The sequence below is a fragment of the Phocoena phocoena genome, chromosome 20 (assembly GCF_963924675.1).
Source record: "Phocoena phocoena chromosome 20, mPhoPho1.1, whole genome shotgun sequence".
NCBI classification, from domain to species: domain Eukaryota; kingdom Metazoa; phylum Chordata; class Mammalia; order Artiodactyla; family Phocoenidae; genus Phocoena; species Phocoena phocoena.
The window spans coordinates 54,830,447-54,843,194 of record NC_089238.1 but is presented as its reverse complement, the minus strand read 5'-3'; the positions used below and the strand labels follow the sequence as shown (position 1 = coordinate 54,843,194).

The following is a 12,748-nucleotide window of genomic DNA, read 5'->3' as shown; positions in this document are numbered from 1 at the left end:
CAGTCTTCCCCAGCCCAGCTCTCCCTTCATGGGGGATGTGGGGTGGCGGGGAGGGTGCGGGGACGGAGCCAGGCAAGTTTAACCTGCCCTTGGGCTATGGGACCTTTGCTTCTCTGAGCCCTGGCCCCCTCGCCTGGCTCTGGAGGGCACGAGACCCGGCCGGGTTGGTGGCTGTGAGGATGAGGATAAAATGAGCCAGCCGAGGGAGAGCACCGTGAACACTGAGCCTCTGTGAGTGGTAGCTGTTCCTTTCTCTTCTGTTTTTCTGTGTTTCTGTTGTTAAAACAGAGTCTAGCAGTTTCTTTAACTAAGGATCTGCAGTGGGTCATTATGGCCTGATCAGATCTAAACTTTTCTCCTTGGTTTTCAAGGTCTTCAGTAGTCTAGCCTGGAGTTGGCAGACATTTTCTGTAAAGGATCAGATAGTAACTAGTTGAGTCTTCGTGGGCCACGTGGTATGTTGCACCTACTCGCCTGCCCTTGTAGTGTGAAGGCAGCATGGATGTGTAGACGAATGGGCGTGGCTGTGTCCCGGTAAACCGTAGCCTCACTTCCCACTCCCTCGTGCACTCTTCCTCACAGCAGGCTCCTCCTCGGGTCTCCCTGGGGAAACCGTGTTCCTCTCCGTCTCCGTCACCTGATCCTGCTGCTGACCGCCCCCCCCCCCCCACAAGCCTGCCTTTCTTTCCGTTCACACCAGCTCTTCCACATGCCATCCTGACTGCTTTGCACACACTGGTCACTCTTCTGAAATCCTGCGACTCCTGTGGGCGGTCCCCGTGAGGGCTTCTCATCAAAGAGCTGCTCGTGTTTAGTGTGTCAGGGGCATCTCGGGAGAGGAAGCCCCGGTGTCAGACTCGTGTCTGCCCACGGAGCCTCACAGCATCTGGCGTCCGCCAGCTGCTGGGTAGGCTGGGGGTGGCCCGCGGTCACGGTGGCACAGCCTGAACGGGTGTGGCTTACTGTGGGGCCTCGGGTAGGGCTGGTCACGTGACAGTCATGCACTTGAAGAGCCCGGTTATTTATCGGAGGCGTGAGGCTGCCCGACATGTCCCCACGGGTACCCCTTCTGGGAGCTCTCTGGGGTCCGGCACCCTTGATGCTTAGATTTCATGGTGCCAAGGAGTCTGCAGCTGCACTTCCCCCTTTTCAGCACCAACAAAGATTTTCTGATGCTTTCCCCTGATTTTCAGGGTGTAAAGTATAGGGATTGGCAGGTAGAGGCAGGGTGGGAAGCTGGTGTTTTTTGGTATCAGCTTCAGTGGGAAATACTGCCAGTGACTTCTGTTCTAATCTCTGCTCTTTGATGTCACAGAAATTTGTAAACTTTTACTATCAGCCAATTAACAAATCACTGTTGGTGCTTCTGAACAACCAGCTGGTAGCATGCTGGCGGTGGGTAAGCTAAGGAGGTGATGCTAGGGTCGGCCCCGTGTGGTTGAAACAGTAGTATCTTGCTGCTGCTATCGCTTCAGCTGCTCGGATTCAGTTGTGGTTCAGGAGTTCATTTTGTGGTGGTGGAGCGGAAATAGATAAAGCTTGGAAGTGCAGTTCCATAAGTGGTTGTTTCATACTTTCAAATAGTTCATCTTGACTTACATCTTGACTCCGTAGTTTAAGTGTTCGTGTCATTGCGGATCTAGTGCCCTTGAAGTGCAGGGGAGAACCGCATGCTTTTTCACGCGCATCCTTCCCGCTGAGGAGCCCGGGGTTACGGAGAGATGAGTGGTCCCCACGGTTCCCATGAGGAAGGGGGACACCTGCCCGAGAGCCGGGGAGAACTTTCACTTTCTGACGGTGGCAGGTGCACGTGTGTGGCTGCAGTTCCTTCCCAGAGGAGCCGGGGACCGAGCTGGGGGTGGGGGGGGGGGCTGCGCTCGCCGCAGTTGGGAGGTGGTGTACGGACATGTACGCAGGTGACGGTGCTGGTAGTGGCCAGTCTTGTGAAGCTCGGAGAAAGGGGGCTCCTGCACGCCTGGCAGTAGTGAGGGCAGAAGAGAGTCTTGGGCCGGAGGGCGATACGTTGACAGGGAGGAGAGAGGGAGGGGAGGAGAGAGGGAGAGGAGGAGAGGGCGTCCCAGGTGTGGGGGGACCACCGGGCCGGCAGAGGTGGCAGTGCCGGGCCAGGCCCTCACAGCCGCACGTGCCTCGCCACGGGAGAGCTGCTGCGGGCTCCGACCGTTCTGGGGCTGCTTGCCCTTGTTTGAATCTTTCATTTAGACTGGTTCCTCTCCCCCGCCTTTTGTGTCTTTTTCTTACCTCGATGCAGCACTCTGAATAACCCTGCTGACCAGATGGATGTGATCGGAGTGGGCGGCATTGACTTTGAGGACAACATCGCCCGCTTCTCGTCGCGGGGAATGACCACCTGGGTAGGCGCTGCTCCTTTAGTCTGGCGTGCCCGCGGGAGCCGCATGCCAGGGCCTCGGGGCTGTCTGTGAGCACGGAGAGAAAAGCAGCCTGGAGGCAGCCCACCACGAGGACGCGCTCTGGCGCCTTCCGTGTCTGCCGTGTCCCCGTGGCCCAACGGGCAGGTGCCGGTTCTCGCTGTGTTTCCCGGGTCCACTTCTTTTTAACTTGTTTCTGAGTAACTCGTCATTTCGGTCGGTTGGATTCATGTGCACTGGTCCTAACTGGTAGGAGGAGGGCCAGCAGTCCTCCGTGCTGGGTGGGATGATTTTTTTTGGCCTTGGGAAGCAGGAGAAGCCAGTGAGCACGGCTTAATATCAGCTCCCTAACGTGGGAATGATTGCATTTAGCTGGACAAAATTGAAATGACTCTAGCAAGGTAATTAGTTCAGCTGCGCGAGCTGTAATTATGTGGCCGGCTCCTCCCATCTGAGCAGAGCTGGGGTCGCTCCCTCGGGCGGCACTTGGGGACCCTGACCTGCCCTCCGCGTCCTCCTGCTGCCCCGACCCCCCTGCCATGTCCTCGGCCTTTATCGAGGCCTGTGTTTTGACGGCATTTTGAGAAACGTTCCTGAATAATCTGTGGGGCTGCAGGTGAAGACGTCTTTGCTCAGTGTCCCGCATGTGAGGATCCAGGGTCCATTTATGCTTGGTTGCCGGGAAGGAGTTTGTCACTTCAGATCGGTGTACTTCTTTCTTACATAATATAACTCACTCCTATTGTAATTCTCACAGAATATAACTCCTATTGTAATTCTCACAGAATATAAAACTCCTATTGTAATTCTCACAGAATATAACTCCTATTGTAATTCTCACTTTGCCCCAGTTTCTGGGAAGCTTAAGAGAGTTCTCAGTTAAACTCTTACCCCAGGTTACCTGTACGGTTATATACTCACTGTTCTAAGTGATCCTTTCCCCTCTGGTGACAGATTGAAATAGCCAGTCATATCATGTACTTTTTTCCTTGTAAAGGAAAATGTTTCTTTTTTTTTTTTCCTAATTTTTAATTTTCCGATTTTTCTAGCATATTTCTAATTTTAAAATTATCTAGAAATAAATCAGTTTCCAGTTTTCAGCCCTGCATGTTAGCAAAATTTAAAATACTCACTTTTAAAACGCTTTATGGCATTACCGTCATGCTGGTCATTACAAAACGCACCAAAAATAATTTTATTTTGTATACTGTCATTTAAGCTTCTTCTGAATTGCAGTGACTTTCAGATGAAAACCAGCATCGTCCTGAGGTTACAGTGTGTTTAGCTGACCCACGTTTCTGTTCTGGTTTTATTCACTCATAACTGCGCGTGGCCGTGTGCCACTGTGTGTGCCGTGGTAGAGACCACCCTGCTTTTGTTTACAGGAGCTGCCAGGAGGCTATGGCCGCATGAAGCCTGACATTGTCACCTACGGCGCTGGAGTGAGGGGCTCCGGCGTGAAAGGCGGGTGCCGGGCGCTCTCGGGGACCAGCGTGGCTTCCCCAGTGGTGGCGGGCGCTGTCACCTTGCTGGTGAGGTGAGTGTGGCCCGGCTGGGAGGAGGTGGCGTCAGGGGACCAGGAGCTGAGTCTCGCTTGTCACCAGCTTGGCTGGATGTAGAGCACATCTCGGGGCCTCACCCCGTCTCTGCAGAAGAGGCAGGAGTCCGTTCTTTCTTAGATGGTTCTTGTGGGCGTTAGGTGAGCCCGTCAAGCCTCCTGCTGTCAGAGGAGCGAGGAGGGGAGGCCGTTGTTTCTTCCGTGCCCAGCCCAGCGGCTTCTCTACGTAGAGGTGTTTTCAGTGGTGAGGAAGCTTTTGCTTTCCTCATCACCCTGCAGCAGGTGAAATGCGTCTGTGGTGGGTCAGAAGTGCTTTTGTGGTGTGAGAAGGCGCTCATAACAGATGCCGAGCGGCAGAGAAGCGCTTCTTCGTTTCCAGCCTTAGAGCCCGGCGAGGAGCCAGAGCCTGAGCCTGGGCTTGCGCTGTTGGTGGGAGGGGGGTTGTCAGTCTGTGGCTGAGCTGTGAGCAATTCTTGTTTTCTGCCGGTAAGACCTGATGCCGCTTTCCTCCCCTCACTTCTCCTTAAGTCGGATCTCCCATCTAGACCTAATAGAAAAGGTCCACCTACACTCCACGACCACCCATCATCGTAGAAAAATATTTAGCAACTTAGTAGAGTCAGTTTTTCCTTACTGTTTACTGGATTTTCTCCCCTGCATTTAGGGGCGTAAAATTTACTTGTATTTATAATATGTAGATACGCAAAAATGCGTGTTTTAATGCTGGTGTTCTAAAGCAAGTGAGAATGTCTGGGCGCCGCTGCCCGAGTCCAGCTGCGTTCCGTTGATGAACCCTCTGCCAGGCCTGTCCCACCAGGGTGGCGCGTCACACACAGGCCTCCAAACAAAACAAGCACTTGGACGCAGTGGGCCTCACTCCGAGGCCAGGCCTCTTGGCCACGCTGCCTCGAGTCCCCGCAGGACCCACCTCGATCCTTCCCTTCTCCCGGCTGGGCTGCGTCCACGTGTCCGGAGCCTGTAACTCCTACCTGTTCTTGTCTCCTGCAACCTCTGAGGTTGACTGTTAAGTTAGTGGGAAGATGTGTTTTCCCGATCGATTTAGTAAAAACAGGCGCTAGCCCAAGAGTCCGTGTTCTCACAAGCCACGCGGAAGGCTGATGAGTGGTCATTCCCTGGGCAGGTGCAGAAACGAGCACGTTCGTTCGCATCTTGCATGAGTTTGACCAAAGAAGCTCCTGTTAGATACAGATCAGGATTGGAGGTCACGGGACTGCACACGAACAGGGTAGGGATAGTCTGGTTTTCATTCTGTTGCTGACAGAAAATGAGCGAATATGGTATTTGCCCCCAGCACAGTCCAGAGACGGGAGCTGGTGAATCCGGCCAGCATGAAGCAGGCCCTGATTGCAGCAGCCCGGAGGCTGCCCGGCGTGAATATGTTTGAACAAGGCCACGGCAAGCTGGACCTCCTCAGAGCCTACCAGATCCTCAGCAGCTACAAGCCACAGGCCAGGTCGGTGCGCTTTCCTTTTGAACAGGCCTTTCTTCTCTGCACTGGGCTCCTCGGCACAGAGCATTAGCCCCCACGTGGAACCGGCCCCGATCGCACAGTGCTCGGGGCCCTCGGGGAGAGCTTTGCAGTGCTGCTTCTGCTGGGGCGCTGCCGACAGGATTGCTCCCCACTTCCTCATGTTCTGCTGTTTGTAACGTCAGGGGTTTCCTTTCCTTTGAAATCGTCTTAGGTTTACAAAAATCTGCACAAATCGTACGGACGTTCTCATATACCCTCTTCTCGGCTTCCCCTCAGGCCAACACCTCGGTAGTCTGTGATTCCTCTGTTAGAGCCAACAGGTGCACCCTGATGCTGTGCTGGGGTTAGTCTGCAGACAGACGCGCAGTGGCCGGCTCCCCTCGTGTTCTTTGGTCCAGGGTCCAGGCCCCACGTTGCGTGCAGTTGCCATGTCTCCCTGGGCTCCCCGGAACCCTGACAGTTCACGTGTCTCGTCATTCATGACTCTGAGTCCTCTGATGCTTTCTCGTGATTAGTGAGGTTCTGTATTTTTGGCAAGAATTCTTTTTCACTTCTTATTTTGAAATGATTTTAGATTTACAACAAAGTTTTAAAAATCGGTGCACGAGGACTCAAACCCTTCACTACCTTTCCCTGGTGTTAGCAACTTACATAACCACAGTAGAAGCCTCAGAGCCTGGACGCTGGCACTGATACGTTACCATCTACCGACCTGCAGACTGTATTTGGATTTCACCCAGATTTTTCCCACCCACGTCCTTGGCCTGGTCCAGGATCCAGGTTGCATTCAGTCGCCGCATGTCCTTGGTCTCCAGTTGGGACAGTGGCTCAGTGTCCTTCCTTTTATTCTGGGTGCCGCTCACCTGCATCATGAAGTTTAGGTGATGTGTCAGGCTGGACCCTCCAGGAAGCAGGTGCCAATGTGGACTCAAGACGGCCAAGAGGCCTCCTGGGGGAGGGGCCTATGAAGGATGAAGGGGCGAGGAGGGAGGAGGACCCTCACACCCAGCCCAGGTCTGAAACCTTCCCAGTCACCGAGATTCCCTGAACCGCCGTCACCTGGTAGAGGCACCTGTGTCCCCCAGGGCTGGGCCTACCCTGGTGCCCTCCGCGCTCAGTCCTTGGCACAGATGTAGTGGAGGGTCCACCGGCGTCCATCCCCTGGGCTCCGCAGCAGGAGATCTGGTGCCGTGGGTGGCTCTGCCAGGTGTCCACTGCAGTGACTGTCCCTTTGTGACTGTGAAGTGTCTTGTGGGGATGCCCTTGAAGGTGATCTTGTTTCTTATAGCACAGGGAACTCTACTCAGTGCTCTGTGGTGACCTAAATGGGAAGGAAATCCAAAAAAGAGGGATGTATGTATACGTAGAGCTGATTCACTTGGCTGTGCGGTAGAAACTAGCACAACATTGTAAAGCAGCTGTGCTCCAATAAAAATGAAAAAAAAAGAAAAGCAGATGGTCTTGTTTCTTAACATACTTTCCATCACTAAGTTTAGCATCCTTTGACGGTTCTTCCCTGTAACAGTTCTTACTGTAGAGATTGTCCCATGGTGATTTTCTGTTTCTCTCATTCCCTTCTACATTTATTAAATGAAATTCTGCTGTAAGGAAGAGCTGTTCTCCTCTCTTATTTATTCAGTTCTATCAGCTTGGACACATAGGTACTTACTTTACTCTCTGGGTTATGATCCATTAGTGTCATTGTTTATTTTATTGCTCATTTGTCCCAGGTTTGGCTCTCTAGGGCTCCCGCTGGTTGGCTCCCGTGTCTTTTCAGCATGTCTCCATCAGTTGGGGGGCACTTTCTCACTTTTTGGCAGCATTTCCGTGCCCAGTGTTGGTATCGCTTCTTTGCCCGAGCAGCCCTGGTCCTTTAATTGGAGAGTGGGTTTAGAAACGGACACCTGGGCACCAGGTGTGCTCTTGGCAGCTGTGCTCATAGCCCCTTTCAGCAGACAGAGCTGGCAAGTGTCTGCACACACACACACACCTGTACCTGTTTCTCTGTCTGTCCGTGAAGTCGTCTGTCTCCTGATCCCACCTGACGCCATGGCCCTCATCTTGAGTCTTCCTTCTTGTTGGCTATCCTTCTCCAGCAGCCAGAAGCCTGGCTGTTAACTCGCCACGATGTTTATTTGCTCAGTCCTGGTACACACTTGTGGACAAGTTTTAGAACTGCTAGCTCGTACCGTGCTGGAAACAGGTATACTAACCAGAGGATTGTGTTTGTGTGTAGTTCTTTTTATCTTTAGCTTTATAGCATGTAGTCTACTGTTTGTCAGAGTGATTTAGGTTAATATCTTCCTCCCCACCACACCCCTTTCAATCTGGTTTTGCTGTTTATTTTCAATGCAGTTGAGTTCATTTGTTAGCATTTCTGTTTCTTTTCGGATTCCTCCCACATCCTGGTTGATTTCAACTAGTTATGTATCGGGTTATGACTCTAAGGTTGGAACTGCACACAGAGTGCACCGGGCCAGGTATGGCTCCCCTCAACCCTTCTGTGCCACTCCCCCTGCCCCTTTCCCTCCACCCCCATAGGTAACCACGCCATTAGTTTTTGCTTTATCCTTGCATTTCTTTTTTCACACACGAGCAGATACATACCTACCATCTCATATCCCCTTTCTTACGTGAAGGACAGCATTACTATAAGTACTCTCTTGTACTTTTTTCACTTACCAGTATCCCGGAAATCACTTTGTGTCGGTTCACAGAGATCCTTCTCCTCCTTTTTCTTTTACAGCTCCGTAGTGTAGATACCTTCGTTTATCCAAGCACGTATCTGTATACGGGCGTTGAAACTGTTTCCAGTATTTTGTAATTTTAAGCTGCTTGTGCATTTTAGTTCTGTTGGAGGTGTGTCTCCAGGGAAGATTCCTAGAAGTGGGGTTGCTGGGTCCAAGCTGAGAACAGAGGGCACTCTTCCAGGTCTCTCGCTTACGCTCCAGAAGGGCTGTGCCGTGGGAGCTCGCCTGTCTGCCCGGAGCCTCACCTGCAGTGTCCGGCCACGCTCTCCTTTCTGCCAATCTGACACGTGAGAAGTGCTCTCTCAGTGTTGTTCTAATTTGCCTTTCTCAGGTTATGAGTGAGTTGGAACACTTTGTCTAGAGTTAAGAGCTGTTTTTGTATCTTTCTCGTGAAGTGCTTGTTCGTTTCTTTCCCCATTTTTCTCTCTGGTTTGTCCCTCGGTTTTTACGCGTCCTTACGTTAGGGCGAGCGACCCTTTACTGCAAGTGTTTCTCCCAGTTTGTTGGTTGCCTTTAGACTTTGTGAAAGTGTTTTCGGCCATGTGTTCTTTTCTTTTTTAACAGCCGTATTTGTTAGCCTGTCGTTGCTGTCGCCCCTGGATTTTGAGGCACAGGAAGCCTTTCCCTGCAATGAGGTGAAGGAGGGACTCGCCCATGTTTCCTTCTAATGCCTGTGGGCTTTCTTGTATTTACTTGAGAGGATCTGATCCATTTGGAGTTTATTCTCGTGTATGGTCTGAGGTGGGGATCTAATTTTATCTTTTGCCGAATGACCACCCATTTGTCCCCGCTCCAGTAATTTAGAAGTCCATCTTTGTTCCAGTGCCTTGAGACTGAGTCCCAGGTCTGCTCTGGGGCTGGTCACCTACTTGTTCTCCGCCAGCCGCAGCCACCAGATTCCAGCCTCACGGAGGGGAGAGGTGATGCCCACGCATCCCGCTGTGCTGCCAGTGAGGCAGGTTGGCCGGGAGGCCGCCCCAGCACAGGGCGTGTTCTGAAGCCAAGTTCCCAGACCTCAGCGAGGGCAGCCCTGGAGGCAGGCCCTGCCGAGGCTCAGGGCCGCCCCGTTGATGCTTTCCGATGCCATCTACTGTAACACTGGATTTTTTGTTTCAGTTTGAGCCCCAGCTACATCGATCTGACCGAGTGTCCCTACATGTGGCCCTACTGCTCCCAGCCCATCTACTACGGAGGGATGCCAACGATCGTCAACGTCACCATCCTCAACGGCATGGGTGTCACAGGAAGAATCGTAGACAAGGTGAGACTGCCCTCTGGCCAGCGGTGAACTTAGACGTGGCCCAGATTTACTCCTGCAGTTAAAAGGGACAGGTCCCCCCTCCTGTCTGGGTGCCGGGGGATTGGAAGTAGTGGCTCGTTCTCCCCTGAGTGCTTTGTATATAAGTCGGGATACAGTAATGAGGCCAGTGTGCCACTCTTCTACTTTGGCATCTTGGGTTTGACTCCTGAATTAGCTAATTGCATTTGAATCTTCATTTTTACAGTTTCCCGGCTATAATTAAAGGCTCACTTATAATTATTTTATTGTTTAATGAGGACACATGGGCCTTCATGTTTAGAAGGCATGGTCTTTATCTGAATTTTGTGTTTATAATTTGTTTTACACTTACTACACAAACATTATCACAAAAATAAAGGATCGGGAAAGAGAGCAGAAAAGCGACTTCAGCCCTACACACTCTAGAGCCACGATTTGAAAGAAAAAGCTCAAATCGTATTTTCTAACAAAGCACTGTAGTTGTTTAAATGCCCACCAACACTTACTGTATTCACCCTTGCTTTTTCATTTCCGAGTCCCTCACTTCATCTATTTCTTGATTGCAGGATTTCACTTTCATGAAGCTGTCACAGAAAGTACATTGCTTATGATTTCGTGATATTAATAAATCAGTTGCCTGAAGGAAAAAAAAAAAAAGGATCTTTTCCAGCCCTTATCTGAAATAGATATTTCTAGTTATCTTTGTGTGGCAGACAAAAATTTAGTCTTTTTTCTTTTTCAGTTCTCACGTTATAAACATTTAAAAATGTTACTACATATAAGCACCGAAGTTCTTTCTAATGGTTGTTTAATACTACGTAGAATTGTTGAATCGTAACGTGCTTACTGTTTCTTCTTGCTTGAACAGTTAGGTGGTTTTCAACTGTAAACATCTCACTGAATATCTTTGTATATATCGTTTTCTTTTGTTCCGAATTATTAACATAAACTCCCTGGATTAGAATCCCAAGTCAGAGGGTGTGAACATTATTAATGGCTCTTGGTACGTAATACCAGATTCTTTTCAAAAGAGGTGGATCAGCTCAGACTGCCACCGGTGGTGTACAGAGGGGTAGTGTCTCTGCTCTGGTGCTACGTCCTTTTCTTCCCAGTTGCATGAGGTTTTAAAACATTGAGATAAAATTCACGTGCCGTGAAATGCACCCTTTTACATCTTGCAGTTCAGTGGTTATTAGTATATTCACAAGTAGTGGTGCAGCAACCATCCTACTGGATAATTCCAGAACGTTATCATCACTTGAAGGAGCAACCCCTGTTAACACTTCCCATTCCCCTTCCCCCAGACCGTGGCATTTCCTAATCCCCTTCTGTCTCCATGGAGTTCCCTTATCTGGACGTTTCCTACAAGTGGAGTGGTACGTTACGTGGTCTTTGTGACTGGCCGCTTTCACTGAGCGTAACGTCTTTAAAGAGGCTCGTCTGCATTGCAGTGTATATAGTGCTTCACTCCTTTTCATGGCTGAAAAGTGGTTCGTTGTATGGATAAGACCCCGCTTTGTCAGTCGTGGACATTTGGTTTGTTTCTGCGTGGTTCATCTTTTGACTTTAAATCTACAGGGGGTAGTCGGTACCTTGTTTAATGATTCGTAAGGTGCGTGTCTGCATGTTTGTTTACGGATCATATTTCCTCTTGTGTGAATTCGTGTTTCATTTCCTTGGCCCATTTTTCACTAGAATTTAGGTTGTCCCTGTCAATCCGAACAAGATCTTCATTTCATAGAGAGATTAACCACTGTTGTGTGTCATGCAAAAAGATTGCCCAGATTATTGTTGTCTCTTTAATGTTAGAGGTGGTTTAAAAACTTGGGGGGTGGGTTCCGTAAAAGTTTCACTTTTACATGTAGTTGAATGTTCATCTTTTGTGGGTTCTTCTGTTTCAAAAATTAGAAGCTTATCCCTCCAGAAATACAAAAAAAATCTCAATTTTATTTTCTACTCACTTTCCTTTTATGCTCGTTAAATATTTAATGTTTCCACCTGTGTTGAGTTAACTTGCTACGTGTTATAAGCGATGGATAAAAGTTAATTTTCTCCTCTATTGTTAACCAGTGGTCTTGTGCCCTACGAATGTTTTTCTTCTTTTTCACAGTTTTTTTTAACATGCCGGCTCGCTTGGGGGGAGTATGTCGTTGCACTCTGGCTTGTGAGGGAAATGAGTAGTTCAGGTTAGCTTGAAACGTTGGTTCGCTGTGCGAGCTGATGTGCGTTTCCCGTCTCGTGCTTCCCTTTCGCCTGCCCCCAAGCCTGGAGAGGCCTCCTCCGGGCGCCGCGCACGCTCCGCCTGCCCGGTCGCTGGCCCAGAACCTGACTGGTGACACTTTGCAGCCGTGCCACTTTATTATTTTATTCCTTTCAAGCAGTGTGATGCGCTAAGCATACAGCCAGTTGAGATCTAACCCCAAACCTGGGAATATTCTTTTCTGTAAGTTCTCTGCGGATGCAAGCTCTTCGTCAAGCCGTGTGTGTCCACACTCCCTGCCTCCTTTTAAGCTTGCGGGGAACTTGTCTTTAAAGGCGGGGTTGGTCAGCGGCGGTGTCCCTAGGCCTCTCCGGTGGGTGACGGCCTGGCGCTGCACGGCGACCTTGGGCATGGGCTCCGTGGTACCGGCTGAGCGGGCGGTGACCCGGACGGAGCTTCTCACCCGAGCCTCTGCCACTTTCCTCCCGCAGCCCGAGTGGCAGCCCTACTTACCGCAGAACGGAGACAGCATCGAGGTGGCTTTCTCTTACTCCTCAGTGCTGTGGCCTTGGTCGGGCTACCTGGCCATTTCCATCTCCGTCACCAAGCAGGCCGCCTCCTGGGAAGGCGTCGCGCAGGGGCACGTCACAGTCACCGTGGCTTCCCCGGCGGAAGTGGACGTAAGTGCGCGCGCGGGGGCTCGTGGGCAACGGGGGACGGGCTGAGCGCCGGGCGCTGGGCTGTGAGGCGCCGTCCACGGGGTCCCGGCCCGGCGAGCAGGGGGGTCGCAACCCACTTGGTGAACGGGGCGTGGGTGGGCTGTTCTGTGCCAGATTTCAGGCTTAACATGACTGTAAAATGTAAGGCTTACGCTGTGCAGTCTGGTCGCTTTTAGGAACCAGGTGCCTTACGTTTGGATTCTGAAACCATCATAGTTGAATTCATAATTCTGAATGGAATTAATTACGATACACGAATGTCCACTCCTACCGTTGTTGTGAGAAATTCTTGTGTTCTGTTTGGGTTAAATTGATAAATAGAAGTGAGGTTTCCAACCTGAAAACCTGAAAGTTTCTTCTGAG

General features: G+C 50.8%; 1 protein-coding gene across 1 annotated transcript in view; it reads left to right on the top strand.

Moving 5' to 3' along the window:
* The window catches only part of MBTPS1 (membrane bound transcription factor peptidase, site 1), a 37,086-nt gene that overhangs the window by 10,516 nt on the left and 13,822 nt on the right, over window positions 1-12,748 (top strand). Inside the window, exons 8-12 of the mRNA XM_065898738.1 lie at window positions 2,270-2,372; window positions 3,773-3,924; window positions 5,258-5,419; window positions 9,304-9,448; window positions 12,158-12,346. Of these exons, the coding sequence (XP_065754810.1) occupies window positions 2,270-2,372; window positions 3,773-3,924; window positions 5,258-5,419; window positions 9,304-9,448; window positions 12,158-12,346 (751 nt within the window). The remainder of the gene's footprint in view (window positions 1-2,269; window positions 2,373-3,772; window positions 3,925-5,257; window positions 5,420-9,303; window positions 9,449-12,157; window positions 12,347-12,748) is intronic.